Genomic DNA, 16376 nt, shown 5'->3' with positions numbered 1-16376 from the left:
TCCAACTGTGTGCTCCAGCAGGCTGCTGGTAATTGCCTTGTTTTCTCTCAATTAGCCAAACCCCAGAGACAACGGGTCAAAGAATTGTAGAACTCATTATGCTAGCCGCCATTTGTCTGTCCAGCTTCTGCAGTAGTTTCTCCTCTTCCATCTTCACTTTTCTATTCTGTTCTATTCTGTTCTGTTGACAAAAATGACTTGACATGTGGACCTGTGAGATATCACAGTACAAGTACACAGAATGTTATACGCTGTGGTATAGACAACAATACAGTTTCACTTTGTGTCAAAAGGTAGAGCAGGTTATCCATTAATCCCAGGGTTTGCGGATTGATCCCAGGCTCCTTCTGTCCATGTGTTGAAGTGTCCTTCAGCGAGATACTGAACTCAGAGTTGCTCTCTATGGGCTGGCCAGCACCTAGCATCGCAGCTCTACTGCCATTGGTGTATGTGTAAATGGCAGAATAAGAGGCGAAACCGTAAAGTGCTTTGTCCGCTAAGGTAGAAAAGCACCATCTACATGCATTCCATTTACCATAACATTTATATTGCAATACAACAGGTAGATTCAAATACTTTCTGCATTTTAGCATAAACACTGATGATCAAGCAGTAGCTTTTTGTGAAACAGTAATGAGAAAGAATGTCACAATAATGTTTTCTTACCCGGTGTGTGAAGTCTCCACATATGCCCTGGGGAGAATAGAAAAAAGTTCAAACAGAAAATAAGAATACCAAATAGTACAGGTTTTCACATATATTTACACAATTACACCAGTTTATTTGTCATGGGGAATGCAGTTCAGCCCGTGAACATAGTTTAATGTGTTCTGTGCTGGGCTTGAAGAGCTTTGCCAAGTCTGAGAAAACATCCTGATGATGTCATAGTGATGTAATTAGGGTTATTTTATCTTGGACTAGGAGACTACAAATGTATGTCAAAAAGACTGTGTGACAAACTGGCAAGGGGGGTAAAAAGAAACTATTATGCTGTATTATGAAAAATGTAGAATCCAGTGTTTTGGAGTTTGACCCATATTAGGGACTAAAAGTCAGGATTTCTCAACCTTTGCTGATTTTAAAACTAACCTTATGGTTTGTATGGTATAAGTGCAATGCTAATTTGCTGAGTACCTTTTAACAGTCCTTTAAGTCAAGCATCTGGATACTTCTTAAACCACTGCTGGAAACTAAACAATGTGTTACTCACTGACCAAATTGTCAAACTACTGCAAATGTCTCACCTTCTCCCCTTTGGGTCCAGGTTCCCCCTTGAAAGCAAAAGAACACAGGTAAATGAGAGAAGTGAGTGGTTAAGCAGTTGGCTTAAAAGTTTAGCAGGTTATTATTTAACGACTGATGTCAGTGATCAGAAACTTACTGCAAGTCCTCTAGGACCACGCTGACCCTGAAAGACAGCAACACAGTCAGCTTTGTGATTTAGGTATTAATGCGAGGCTATATAAAACATTCAACATTACTGAACACAGATTCCTCCAATTAACATGAGCAAAATGGTGTCAAGGTGTCAAACAAACTGATGAATTAGCTGTTGCAGGAGTTTATTCAAGTTGTTGTTGAATACATTCACCAGACAACCCCTCAAAGCCCTTTTCCTGACATTCATCAGAATGGAGACTAAGAAACAGGAGTTCATTAGTGGTTGATTAATGAACATTAAACATTATTTCAACAGTATGGATCCCCATTTTGTAATTTTACTGGCATGGAGTTCACTGGAGCTTCAAAATAAAAGCCAGAGCATCAACCTCAGCTGGACAACACTGAAATAACCTATAACGTAACATAATTTAAGACAAACAGAGGTCTGTCATCCTGTAAATCTGTAATGAAGCTGGAAATTATTCCAGAGTATTGTCCAAACTGGTGGGAGAAGTCCACTGCATTAATATCACAAATGTTACAAGCCCATCCATCACCCTGATTTCCATCAGGGCTGCACGATTTGGAGAAAAAGTCATATTGCGATTTACAATTGTGATTGCATTATAATGGAACAAATGGTACTATGAGTCTAATTGCTTAATTATCAAGGAAATGCACAAAATACTCACATTTTGAAATGTGTATTTCTCAACTTGAACAGAGTCCAATGATAAACAATATTTATAACAATAACTAGTAAAACAGATGTAAAACAGAACAAGGGGAGTGTGTTGCTCTACATAGGAGGTGGCTAGAAGGAGCAAATATTGGCACACTGGCATTCTGGCACTGTCTAAATCTACAACGGTCCACTGCAGAGACTCTATCCACAACCTAGAGGAGGAACCATTATATATGAGTGTATTGGTATAATATTATAACATTAAATAAAGAGTATGACGTCACATAGAATACTGTTAGTATAACAATAATATATTAAGTACTATATTCATTATAATTTCATACTATTTTAACACTAGTTGAATAGTAAAACCAGTCATAGCAGTTTCATTTCTGTTGGTTGTTTTAATTTTTTTAGTCCTTGTGCAAGAAAAAGACTCTACATTGGTCTCTAATTTGTTAATGTTAAGTATAACTATTCAATAATCATGTTGTTCAACATTGTAAAGCTTATTTATACTGATTTAATATATTATTTATTTATTATTATTTATTTTATTTCTGCACTGCGATTTGAAGAGGGCACAAAGCCAGATATTATTTTGTTTGCCAGATCCTTTGCTAAAGCAATGGCACAAAACAATGTTATGGAAAATGGGAAACACTGACTGTATATAAAGTCATATCCCTATTTAGGCTACATTCAAACAGGTGGTAATTTTAGTGTGACTTCATAGGCATTTGTTTAAATATTTTTTTATTAACATAGACCTAAGCATAATTAAGTAGTTACCAGCAGGTTACTAGTGCCAAGCAATATTAACGATGTCATGCACTGGTCTTTTTGGCTAATTTGAGCAAAGCCTCTAACTAAACTATGAAAACTTCTTTTACCAACTACCTGTGGTACAAGCAGGGTGCAACTATGAGGGAGCTCTAAATCTTCCGTATCATCATGGATCATGCATAAAATGAGGAGTGTCTTCATCCAGCCAGAGGGAGCGATCACCGAAAGTCCTCCTCTCCCTGGCTCTGTCCACTCCCTCTCGCTGCAGACGGTCGGTGATTCTCTCTGGCTGGATGAATCCCGATGCTCCTGTTTTACGCATGATCCATGTGCTACTCAGGGCTGGCCATGACAGTGTTGGAGCCCTAGGCGAGATTTGAAATTTTTAGCATTGCACCAGTATATATTTCATCTCCATCTATGTAAAGCGAAACACAATATTCGGGCAGTATGTCAAAACCTAAAAATTTAATAGAATTCAGGCATTCTGAATACTATTGCTTTTTGTTTTCTCCTGTAGATCAACTTTTCTAATTTAATAAAATCCCTGCTAGTCAAGTCAATTTAGTCAGTACACATGCTTTGCCTTCTCTTCTTTTTTGAGTCTCCGTTTGGGAAAATAACCTCTTTTAATAGGCCTATGTGGGACCTTTTCACGTCAATGATAAATAATTTTAATTCAGATATAAACTCCTGGACTTCAGCAGGTTTTCTGCTCACGTTCAAAACTTTCTGCACATTCATAATGTATTTAATTCTACCTTGCCTCGACCCTGCTGTGCATTATGTTATTGATCCGCTGGTATATAGCCTATCCCCTTTAGACCAACACAGTTTGGGACAGCATGCTGCATGTAAATGCTCCGTACTTGTATAGCGCCTTTCTAGTCTTTTCGACCACTTAAAGCGCTTTTACACTACATCTGCATTCACCAGTCACACACATTCATACACTGAGCCTAAGTGCTCAAACGGAAACTAACATTCACACTCACTCATACACGGAAACTAACATTCACACTCACTCATACACTGGCGGAATAGCCGTCAGGGGCAATTCGGGGTTCAGTATCTTGCCCAAGGACACTTCGACACGCAACTAGGGGGAGCCAGGGATTGTCCCGCGTTTATTGCAATTAAATCACAGCAAAAGGTTTACTTTGGGTTCATATAGCTGTAGTATTCGCTGGTTTATTCGCTTATCGCATCAACACTCAAAATGTCCAGCGGTCAAACACGCGTGAGTAAAGCGAGGCGAATATTAACTTTGCTTTCAGTGTGAACACAGCGTTAAGATGTTTATATTGCAAAACTGTCCTTACTGTCTGGACTCATTGTGCATGATTAAAATCGCCGGTGTCACATCAGCTGGGTGGAGTTGATTTGCGCTGAGTCGAAAACCACCATCCTTAGATCTAACAACCATACCCAGTCTCCCTGTATTAATTTTTTTTTTCAATAGAGCCCCAGAAAAAAGGGCACTTTCTCTTGCCTGTGCAAGAGCCTGGTGTGAGTGTGGATAAAGAGCAGACTGCAGCCGATTGCGGTTATGTAATCGCACGATTACATCAATCGTGCAGCCCTAATTTCCATACCATCTTTTTCTACCTTACAGGATATGAATTAGACACTACAACCTGCATTAAAACTGAACATTGAAGATAAACTTATATAGCATGCGGAAGCTGGAACTCTTATGAACTTACTTATAAACAACACTGAAATGGATGATTTCAAAAACCTAGTCCTGCTGTACCTGCACATGATACTCATTACACTGTATGGTTAAACAAGAATTAAATAATTTGAGAATATGGAATGTTAATGTTTGAGGCACAGTAAGCACAGTGTAAAATACTTTAGGGCCCATTTCAGTAATAACAAGGACTGAAAGCCAGAGTGCGGCTAACAGCTCCCATCTGTCTTGACCATACTACATACAACCCAATGTTAGCCCATTACTGTGTTGCATAAATCAAGCCACATTCTGTTTTCATTCTAACTTTCTGAGTACAAAATAAACAGCAGCTGAAGTGCAGTGTTTCCAATAGTTTGACTTGTTTGTGGCGGGCCGCCATAATATTAACGCTGACCGCAACAAAATTATTTTTTTTAATTTTTTTTACTAGGCCTATTTAAAATTGTATTTGATTGCAATGCTGCGCGCAACGCATATATGCTCACACCCTCTCTCATGAACACCGCTGCACAAATCTGTCCTACACAATGCTGTCAACGTTAGAATGTTAACTTTAGAATCAAGCTGGGTTGTCGAGGTTAGCATGCCGTAGTCAATATTGACTCCCCTCTGCTGTCATTCTGTGGGTAACAGACATAAACAGCAAAACAAGGTTTAACACAATTATTTAACAATCCCTTTAGCTTGTGGGTGCCCAGAGTGTGTCCAAGACTGGTTAATAGTTTATGAAAAATGCTAGGAATGCTTACCATGTCTCCCTTCGGTCCGTTCTGTCCCTGTGTGAACATTAAAATAATGGAATCAATCTTAACAGTCACCTCCACTTGATTTCCTTGCAAAACACGTTTTAGAAATCTCCATATCATGTTTAACCCCACCCTAACAGCAATGACACTTATCGTATTACAATGAGTGCACTGAAGAAGCACTAAATTACTTAGTTATTTCACTTTTTGACAGGAAATTGGGGAAACTCACATGCTTGCCATCCAATCCAATTGGACCCTAGGATAAAATAAGAGAAAGAGATTTTGATAGTTTGAGCACATATTGAGATCAGCCATTACATCACAAAAGTCTGTACAAAGAGCTGGCCCCATTACAGCATCAATTGGAAAACGGGCTGGCTGCAAATACTGACTAAACACATTTAAATACTTTAATACCTCTCTTTGTTTTTGTCATTTAGCTAGTCTGTACATCTTGATACAGATAACCATCTTGATCATGTTTAGCAAGTAAAAAAATGGTGAAGCAGAATCTATGTCATAAAATAAAAAAATTCTAATAACAATTTAGTAGGATGCACCACTTAACAATACAAATTCATTTTAAATGAATTATTTTCAGTTTTAATAACTTATTACTAAGTATGTAATAAAAAATTCTTAGTCATTGGTTGTGCGTCATTTGGCAGCTTAATCAGGAACAGTTCATTAAGAAGGTAATCAATCAATGCGTATTTATAGATAACCATATAGATGACCATTCATTAGCATACTGTCTAGAACTCACTTCTCAATTAACACTCAGCTGTCACTATACATTCAGAAGTTATTAATAACTAGTTAACTTATTATTAATTAGCAGTTAGGTCAAGATTTGTTCCTTTCTCGTTCCTCATTTTTATTTTGTGTAGTGTAATTACTAACCGTTCTTACTAACTACTACTAACTAACGCACTTATTTTATCCCAAACCATGATATTTTCCTAAACGGAACCAAGATTTGGTGCCTAAACATACCAAACTGTGACTGTTTCACTGTTATATTTTGAAAGTCTTAACCAGACATTGCATATTTATTATTGCTAGGGCTACGCAGAGCATCTTAGTTTGAGTCGGAGGGCCACGGACCAAGCTGACAACATTTGTCAAGTTGAAATTGGGAGACCGAACATGACTTTTGCTCATTAAAGCAAAATAAGTAAAGTAGGACAGTTTCAGCTTTACACAAATCATCAAAGCATCATTTACATGATCAGGCAATATGGTTATGACTTACTGGAAAGCCTGGAAATCCTCTTGTTCCAGGTTGTCCCTAAAGAGAAACAGACAAACAATCAGTTCTGAAAGTCTGACATACAATAAAAATCTGGAAGCAGGTGAGGAAAGAAGATACAGTTCTCTCCCCCAATCCCTCTACTGCACAAAGATATAAGTGAATACTGAAGTTGATTTTGATTCAAGGAGTGATACTGAGCCCTCTGGGGAATACATTCAGTACGGGTTAATGCGTTCTCTCTGTACAGGAGAAAATTAGATGCTGACATGGAACACTGAAAAGAAAAGAACAAAGGCTTTTAATCTAATAATGATGTGCAACTAGGTATAGAAGGTGAATGAGCTCACTGTATTCATGTTAATAATAATTAGCTAGCCAACTTTGATGGTGGCCTCTTAGAGATTTTCCACCCTGCTTCTCGGACTGGTACAAGACATTTAATATCCCTGTAAAAAGGAGTGAAGGGAAAATAAAGATGTAAGGAAAGACAAATGCAAGGAAATTGTGAATGCGACTAATGAAACAGATTGTCTGGAAGGAGAGATAGTTACAGGGAGCTTTGAATGGTTTCTGTCCCAAAGGATGTTCAGCCTTTTTGAAAAAATTCCAGACATGGCTTCATTCATTGTCATAAAAAATTGTATAATTATATGAAAAATATCTTACACCAAGGTCAAAGGTGAAATTAGAGCTTCTCATAGTCTTGAGAAGAAAGGTAGTGAGTGGGCGATGACTTTTTTTCGCCACACTCGGGAGTTGAATGAATTTCTTTTTTTCAAACCATAATTTCGAAGATCAAGAATGAACACAATCATGAAAAGAAGTCCTAAAAGTGCTAAAAGCGCTGATGAAGATTTCGAGATGCAGTTGGAAGTTCTTGAAAAAGTAAGTAGGCGTCTTGAAGTAAGTTTGTTTTGGCAAAATACTATTTCAAGCATTCTTTTTCATGCTGAGCTTTTAAGCCAACACGGATGGGAGTGGCAAAAGTCCTCAGAAAAGATCCATCCACTGATAAAGACCATGAGATGTGATTGAAAGCTCCATATTCAGGAATCACCTGTCACACTCAATTTAAATTGGAATGGAAATGCATTTCAAGGCACTCAGTTTGCCTAAACTGTCATGTCAGTCTCACATGCTTCTTATATGCCTTACTAACTGACTGTACTGTGCGGAGCTTCCTCTTCAGCCTGTTATTCATCAGAAATGCCTATTACTGTGGGCATACACAGGTATAGATAGCAATAACTATCAATTTGAAAAACAGATGTGTACTCCACTTAAGTTGGCATGCAACTTATGAGGCCACATTGTCCACCTGAGAACTAAAAAGTACACAGAAACACTAAACTTATTTGGCTTCCCAAAAATTTAGGTAACAACAAGATGATCAATTAAGACCTTGTGTCAGGAACTATCACTGACCCCAAGTTGGACCGGGATGAAGTTTCGCGATTTGCTTCCTGATAAAACAAGCATGACTAATGATGCCATTTATGGCCAAATCACATTTCCAACCCTCTTGAACACTGCTGCTGTTTCCACACAGTCTGTAATTATGTAGTATTATTCTATCATTTGTGGTGCATTCACCCAGTCTTGATTAAAGGCGGTTTGGCTGGGCTAGCAAACCTAAGCCTAGCACCCCCACAAGCCTGGAACAATTCTAGTTTATCAACAGAACTGAATGGTCTGTTGGTGTCTATGAACCTGATGTGCAAAGCAGAGGTCCAGTAAGTGGTAGCTAATAAAAAAGCTTGTAGGGAAAGGTGAAGACACTTACAGGAGGTCCTCTTGGTCCAATGATAGACAGACCTGGCTCGCCTGGTGCTCCCTATAAACAGATAGAAAGACAGGAAAATAACAAAATGATAAAATGGAGAGGGGGTTCCACTTGCATTCACAGTCACCTCTACAGATTATTATTAGAGAATTTCACCATATTGATGCATACATCTGGAGGCAATACCAGTGCTGGTCATAAAATTAGAATATCATCAAAAATGCAATTTATTTCAGTAATTCCATTCAAAAAGTGAAACTTGTATAATGTACACATTCATTCCACACAGACTGATATATTTTAAGTGTTCATTCCTTTTAATTTTGATGATTATAACTGACAACTAATGATCTCAGTATCTCAGAAAATTCAATATTGAAGAGACCTGGTGCCACACTCTAATCAGCTAATTAACTCAAAACACCTGCAAAGGTCTTTAAATGGTCTCCGTCTACTTCTGTAGGCTACACAATCATGGGGAAGACTGCTGACTTGACAGCTGTCCAAGAGACGACCATTGACACCTTGCACAAGGAGGGCAAGACACAAAAGGTCATTGCTAAAGAGGCTGGCTGTTCACAGAGCTCTGTGTCCAAGCACATTAAAAGATTGTGCAACAAAACCCATTCAAAAATGTGGGGGAGATTCACAAAGAGTGGACTGCAGCTGGAGTCAGTGCTTCAAGAACCACCACGCACAGACGTATGCAAGACATGGGTTTCAGCTGTTGCATTCCTTGTGTCAAGCCACTCTTGAACAAGACACAGCGTCAGAAGCGTCTCGCCTGGGCTAAAGACAAAAAGGACTGGACTGCTGCTGAGTGGTCCAGTTATGTTCTCTGATGAAAGTAAATTTTGCATTTCCTTTGGAAATCAAGGTCCCAGAGTCTGGAGGAAGAGAGGAGAGGCACAGAATCCACGTTGCTTGAAGTCCAGTATAAAGATTCCACAGTCAGTGAGGCTTTGAGGTGCCATGTCATCTGCTGGTGTTGGTCCACTGTGTTTTCTGAGGTCTAAGGTCAACGCAGCCATCTACCAAGAAGTTTTAGAACACTTCATGCTTCTTGCTGCTGACCAACTTTATGGAGATGCAGATTTCATTTTCCAACAGGACTTGGCACCTGCACACAGTGCCAAAGCTGCCAGTACCTGGTTTAAGGACCATGGTATCCCTGTTCTTAATTGGCCTGCAAACTCGCCTGTCCTTAACCCTATAGAAAATCTATGGGGTATTGTGAAGAGGAAGATGCGATACGCCAGACCCAACAATGCAGAAGAGCTGAAGGCCACTATCAGAGCAACCTGGGCTCTCATAACCCCTGAGCAGTGCCACAGACTGATGGACTCCATGCCACGCCGCATTGCTGCAGTAATTCAGGCAAAAGGAGCCCCAACTAAGTATTGAGGGCTGTAAATGCTCATACTTTTCATGTTCATACTGTTCAGTTGGCCAACATTTCTAAAAATCCTTTTTTTGTATTGGTCTTAAGTAATATTCTAATTTTCGGAGATACTGAATTTGGGATTTTCGTTAGTTGTCAGTTTTAATCATCAAAATTAAATGAAATAAACATTTGAAATATATCAGTCTGTGTGTAATGAATGAATATAATATCCAAGTTTCACTTTTTGAATGGAATTACTGGAATAAATCAACTTTTTGATGATATTCTAATTATATGACCAGCACCTGTAGCAAATCCATCCACTAGCATTTGTTCGTCATACAATAGAATGTATCTAATTCCAACACATAATTACCTCCTCTCACTTAACCGGGGTGGACAGAAATGTAAAGCTCAGGTCACACTAAATATTCCCACAGTGAAGTTATCTGTGCATTCTTGTGAAATACAGGCTAGCTAACTGGGAACATGCTACAGATACTATGTCACAATGGCTCTCCAAGATACTAAGGACACAAGCACGAGCAAGTGCCAGGGCACCAACAGTCCCTGGCGTGAAGTACAAGGAACCTATTGTTGTTGCTAGGATTATTTTTGAATTGTTTTGAATTGAATATTATTTTTTTTGCCCATTACAGGCTCCATACATTATCAGATCGACTTGAGATGTGGACAGTGTCATCTAAAGATGCTTGTAATGCTTAAATACAAAGCTTTTAAGGATTCATCAAACTGTAGTGCCTGGCATCAGAGTTGATGTTTCGCCATGAAAAATGAAGTAGCATGTAAATGGACTGTACATAGTCAAATCTGCCTTAAACTTTACATGTTTGATAATTATCACCTGAAAACATCTATATGCCAATATTCAGTCATAATTATAGCACCACCTACAGGCAACAGGAAATTACATGTTTTAAACTTTGGACATGTGTGACTCAATAGCGCCCCCTACAAAATTTCAAAGACACAGCTCCTGCCATATGTTAAACCTAGGTTATGAAATTTAAAATAAAAGCCATCTGGAGCTATAACCTAAACCTAACTGGAAGTCAGCCGTTTTGAGTTCAATAAGTGACTGTGATACCGCGACCACACATTGTCAAATCTTTTTCCACACGGTGACCAATTCATCACAGTGATGACATCATAGTGATGTTATCTCAGCTTAGGTTTAGAGACTACAAATTTATGAGCCTGCGTTACAAACTGGAGGTTATGGAGTTTGAAAGAAGGAGGTATATGCCAGGCACATGAAGTCTAACAACAGATCCTAGAAATTGCATTTTGGGAAATGTATCTTAACCTCGGCAACATCTGTTTTAACCATTGTTCTTTAGTCTATCTCTAAAAACTTCCCAAACTTTATGAAAGTACATTACTAAACTGCTGGAGCACCCTTTAGGAGTTTATTCAAGAGATGTACTGTATCTCTAGCAGCCTGCATTCTAGCAGAGCCAGGTTATTTAAAAGGAGTTTGACATATCTAATAGTCTTCCACTGTTTTGGACTCTCAGACAATTTTCTATTGATCAGCAGCATGAATTCATGCATCAAAGTTCAACCAAAGATTTGCATGGATTTACTTTGCCCCTGCGAGTGAAATCTCTGATTGCAGCAATTCCATCTTTACTGTATTTGATTTAAGTATGGAATTTGCTTATATTTTGCTGTTTTTAATGCTCTGATGATTAGGCCTCAAGTGTTCAAATTGACTATCATGTTCATCCCAGACAAACTTGATCTTGTATTGTATTGTAGACTTCTATTTAATAATTTGCCTCTGGGCTCTGGATTTGGCACACTTGTTGATATGCACTGTGACAGCGGTGGTCTGTGCAGCCCTTCCGACCGTCCCTGCAAAATCCCACAAACCACTGAGGCCAGATGGCGTTATTCAGCTTTCCAGCACTTTCCCTTATTAGCTTCTCTCCCCCTAAAGGGAAACCCTATTGATAAGACATAGCTGATAGGCCCAGTCAACCATCAAAGACAAAAAAAACACATCTCAGAACATTATAACCTAAATTCCACCAGCATGTCCCCACCAGACGAACAAACACACGCCAATATTCCTGGCAGCTACAAAGCCCTCCCCTGTCCCCATTTGGGTCTATCAGACCGTATTTTTCTGTTTCTTCAGCCCACTTACACCCAGCTGATTAAAAGGGTCAAAGACAATTAAAGTGTGGACAGATTAATCTACAGCAGCTCAACAGGACTGATTTTGGGAGCACAGATTGGCTTGTGTTCAGAGAGGCTGCCACCCAGGAAAGCCACATTAACCTTGGGGAATATGCATCATCAGTGACCTCATACATCAGCAAATGTGTTTATGATGTTGTGATCACTAAAACGATAAAATCACTCCCCAATCAGAAGGCCTGAATGAATGGAGAGGTGGGGGCTCTATCCAGAGCCAAAAAAGCTGCTTTTCAGTCGTGTGATAAAGAAGCTTCCAGCACTGCCAGAGCAAGACTGAAAGCTGGCATCAAGGAGGCGAAGCAGAGACATCAGCATCATGTGTGAGGCCACATTACCAGATGAACTTAACACCTTTTATGCTCGCTTTGATCTCCTCAACAAAGGGTCAGCTGTAAAGTTTGGATTGGTGGGCACCAATCCATTCTATAGTGGTGCATAGAGAACAACTTACTGCTCAGCTGAGCTGAGGTGGACCTGACATGGTCATTTCACATCCCCATGCTGGTGAAGAAAGCTCCGAAATGCATGTATTTCTTGAGGAAGCTTAAGAAGGCAAAATTCCTCTGCCAAGTTCTTGTCAGTTTTTACAGAGGAGCAATAGAAAGCATCCTGACTGGAAACATCACTAACATGGGATGTGCACGGCCAGGACCAGAGGGCTCTGCAGTGGGTGACTAAAACTGCTCAGAAGGCTCATTGGAACCCATCTCCCAAGCATCAATAATATCTCTGAGGTGAGGTGCCTATGCAGAGCCCAAAGGATACTAAAGGACAGTACCCACCCAGCCACAGCCTGTTCACCCTGCTGCCTACTGGGGAGAGATATAGAAGTTTCTGCTGCCGCACCACCAGAGCAGAGCAGCTTTTTCCCCCAAGCTATCAGACTAAACTCAAATTCATCCTCAGCACTGCTCAACTGATTATAGTTTATTTCCGCTTATCATTTTTATAATCGGTTCTTAATTAATGTATTGTATTAATTAAAGTGTTGTCTGCTATGTAGCAGAAGGGAGTTACAAACTCAATTTCACTCCATAACCTGTTGTATTTGGACAAAATAAAGCTACTGACCTACCTAACTATTTGTTTTCTCACTCTTGGTTTTATGGCAGATGTATCACTCAGGTAACGATGGAAAAGGAGAGTTCATGTCATCTGAGGCTGTTTCCTTGGTTTATTAGAAAAGTGAAGTTCTACAGACACACTCTAGACACATAGGAGTAACTTAGTTGTAAGAGGTCATGGTAACAAGGCAAAGTTAGAATCACAATTCAAAAATATAGCCGCAAGCGGCGATTTGCGGGTTCATACCTTTTTTTGCATTATCACCATCAAAAACATTTCACACATATGGTTCAATATTGTTATTAAACACATTCTGCAAGTTTTGTAACGATTGGACAAGCATTTTCTGATCTATAGCTTGATTTGTTTCATTCCACATCCAATTATTATGCATTTATAGCGCCTCCTAGGTGTAAATTTCAATGAGACTTTCAGGGTATGTGTGAGAAGCTTATGTACAAATATCCTGCAAGTTTTGTGTTGATTGAACAAACAATATGCATTTTCTAGCCTGTTTTGCGTTTTATCCCCTGCAGTTTGTTTGTATTTATAGCGCCCCCTAGCTGTCAATTTCGATGAAACTTTCTGGGTATGTTTCTGGCAATCATGTGGACATATTCTGTGAGTTTTGTGATGATTGGACCAACGCTTGCGGATTCTTGTCTATTTATGTCCTGAGCCACACCCTTTACATGTTTATTGGTCAATATCTTGAAAACGAAAGGAGCTATCAACAAGCTTTATACAATTTTATATATGCTAAGGCCAATGATGATCCAGAGAAAATTTGGGGCAATTGGAGCTATGGTGTAAGGAGATGTAAAAAAATGTGTTTGCATTATGGCAGGCGGCCATAAAAAAATCCTGTTTTAATGTGTTATGTATCTGTTGGGCCATAGTTCTTCAAATACGCTAGTTCATATTTTCCTTAAAAAACAACTACAGCTTTTATTTATAGGAGTGCACTGACTGCAAAGAACAAAACGTTTACCGGGAACAAGCCCACTGAAGATTACAGACATCACGGAGCATTAATATTTTTCTTTCATATTAGACTATATAATAATTTAATTGAAATATACACTGTATATACTAGTATTATTAAACATACTATTTCATTAAAATGGTGTAGCAGAACTAAATTTTAGTCATGCAATTTAATAAATTTATGAGAATTGATACCCAATTATGAATTTTTAAGATTCATAAAATCAAAATTTATTCCTCGTTTCAGGGCACCACCGGAGTTGTTATAATCCTAGAGTCTCCGGACCTCTAGGTAGTTTTGAATAATTATACAATTATTACTAGTGATCAGTTAGTTAATAATCGCTCAGTTATCTTAAATCAGTCAGTCAGTCTCATTTCTAAAGGGTCAATTCTCTTGGCAGGAACTAGAAATAGGCAACACACACAGCTCTTGATTATATTACAGTGAATTTATTCTCTAACTAAGGTGATAAAAAGATGGTTGGATATAGGGAACATAAACATTTGCTGAACAATGAGCCTGGAGGTTCGATTGAGGGAAGCATTTGACTCATACGGCATAGAAGAGCTAATGAAAGTAAACTAATGCTATAGTTTAGGAGTTAAAATGGACATCTGATCACAGAACATGTGTTAAGTCTTACTGCTTGTCGACAGCCTGCTTTTGGCCTGTTGCACGGGTCCCACGCTAGCTGCCCGATCCTGGCTTTTTGCTAGGGATTCTCCGGGGTTTTCCGTGTCTGATTGAAAACGCCTTAAGCCGAAAAAGGCTTAAAATGGAACTTGGTCGTTCCTGAATTAGTCCAGTGTAACTTAACGGACTGATAACTTTAACAAACAAAAGAAATAAAGAAAATAAAACAAACTGAAGGCAGATCGATGTCGCGGCACTTCAGGTGTGTAGCTTCAGGCAAACAAAAGACCTGTCTCGCTGGCCGAGTCTGGGTGTTGCCTGGCGAGGCACGCCACACGGGTGCCGAAGCATCCAGAGGGCCGAGCAGAGCGGAGAGCCAACAGCGAAGAGAAGAGAGCGAGAGGTTGCGTGTCGCTCTTTTGTTGCCTGGGGCGTGGTTCCCCAGGGGGCGTCTCAGGTTTCCCAAGGGACTGCCTTTCTAAACTTAATGTTTAAAGAAAAGAAATCTATTTGCACATATTATAATCAAATATTTTCCACAATCGAACCTCAATGGTCGAACGGTTGTACTGTTCTAGGCATTTGGTAACAGGAAACAATTATCACATTATTGGTCAGGATATTTATACATTTAACGGCATTTCCGACGAGGACATGTAATACTTATTTCGTCCACTTGGGGAAGCTCAGGTTACATGAGGAAAGCTTGGATTACATTAGATGAAGGAGTGTCTTGCTGAAAATAAAAACACTGCACAAGTAACTTTCTTTTCAGCACTAATATCAACAACAGATAGCAACAACAGTTAACATAACTACTCAAATAGAGGCAAACGTAATCAGGTAACTAAAGATTTAATTAAACTTAATTAAATGCTTTGAGTCTTTGGAGACTGCAGTCTTTTTACATTGAAAGTTCGGCTGTCCTGGATTATGTCACACTTAGGTGAGACAAGGAGTAGCCCTTTGATGTGGTAATAAAACAAAGAATAAGGTCAGTTGCCACGGAAACATGTGTGGGGGGCCAGTTTTGATAGGCTGTTCAGGGAGAGGCCAATGGCTGGTTCGTGTCCCTTTGTCAGTTTAACAGTCAGGCCCTGCTTTATCAACTTGAATGAAAATGGTGCCAGTTTTATGGTCGGGCTATCACTTAGAGAAAGCAACTTTGACCCCCCCCCCCTCTTCTCTGGGGAGGAGAAAGGAATTTAGAGTAGCCAAATTTATTTAATATAAAATGCACAAATCCACACCGTTGTTCACTACAATGGTTTGAAAATATAGATGCCAGTAAAACTACAATGCAATACTCTCACTTGCTACTATGTGTCAACAAACAGCTTGGCTCCACAAAACACAGAGAGAGAGAGAGAGAGAGAGAGAGAGAGAGAGAGAGAGACAGAGAGAGAGAGAGAGAGAGACAGAGAGAGAGAGAGATCATTTAGGCTCCCAGCTCAGCACCTTTCATCCAGCGCAGCCAGCCGCCATATTGGCGTAATAATCGCGGATAATAAAGCAGCATGAAAGCGGCTACATGACAACAAGCGCAATCCATAGCCTGGTATCAACCGATCCAGCAGAACAGTTTGTCCCATTCACAGAGCAGCAGCACACAGTCACGATGATTAACGATGCTTCACTCACCAAAGCAGGCTCACTTCAGCAGAAAGGTGCAACGGCGGCTTTTCCTCTGGGCAAACTTCTGGAGGACTGAAGTTTTTCAGAGAGCCCGCACACTCG

The 16376-nt window shown here is 39.5% G+C and overlaps 1 protein-coding gene across 17 annotated transcripts in view; it reads right to left on the bottom strand.

Annotated features, from left to right (window-relative positions):
* col13a1 (collagen, type XIII, alpha 1) overlaps positions 1-16376 on the bottom strand; it is a 173616-nt gene that overhangs the window by 55236 nt on the left and 102004 nt on the right. For all 17 annotated transcript variants that reach the window (XR_005447250.1, XM_038737512.1, XM_038737498.1 and 14 more), the window contains 7 exons: positions 8341-8391; positions 6558-6593; positions 5532-5558; positions 5303-5329; positions 1382-1408; positions 1245-1271; positions 667-693 (listed from right to left, as the gene is read on the bottom strand). Coding sequence is in view for 16 of the 17 variants with exons in the window: in XM_038737512.1 (XP_038593440.1) it covers positions 667-693; positions 1245-1271; positions 1382-1408; positions 5303-5329; positions 5532-5558; positions 6558-6593; positions 8341-8391 (222 nt within the window). In the remaining variant the exon portion in view is untranslated. The remainder of the gene's footprint in view (positions 1-666; positions 694-1244; positions 1272-1381; positions 1409-5302; positions 5330-5531; positions 5559-6557; positions 6594-8340; positions 8392-16376) is intronic.

This window comes from Micropterus salmoides, unplaced genomic scaffold, assembly GCF_014851395.1.
Source record: "Micropterus salmoides isolate LMB-PRFRI ecotype aquatic unplaced genomic scaffold, ASM1485139v1 Ms_hic_scaffold_22, whole genome shotgun sequence".
In the NCBI taxonomy this organism is placed as follows: Eukaryota; Metazoa; Chordata; class Actinopteri; order Centrarchiformes; family Centrarchidae; genus Micropterus; species Micropterus salmoides.
Note: the sequence above shows the minus strand (reverse complement) of the source record. Positions and strands in the feature narration are given on the sequence as shown.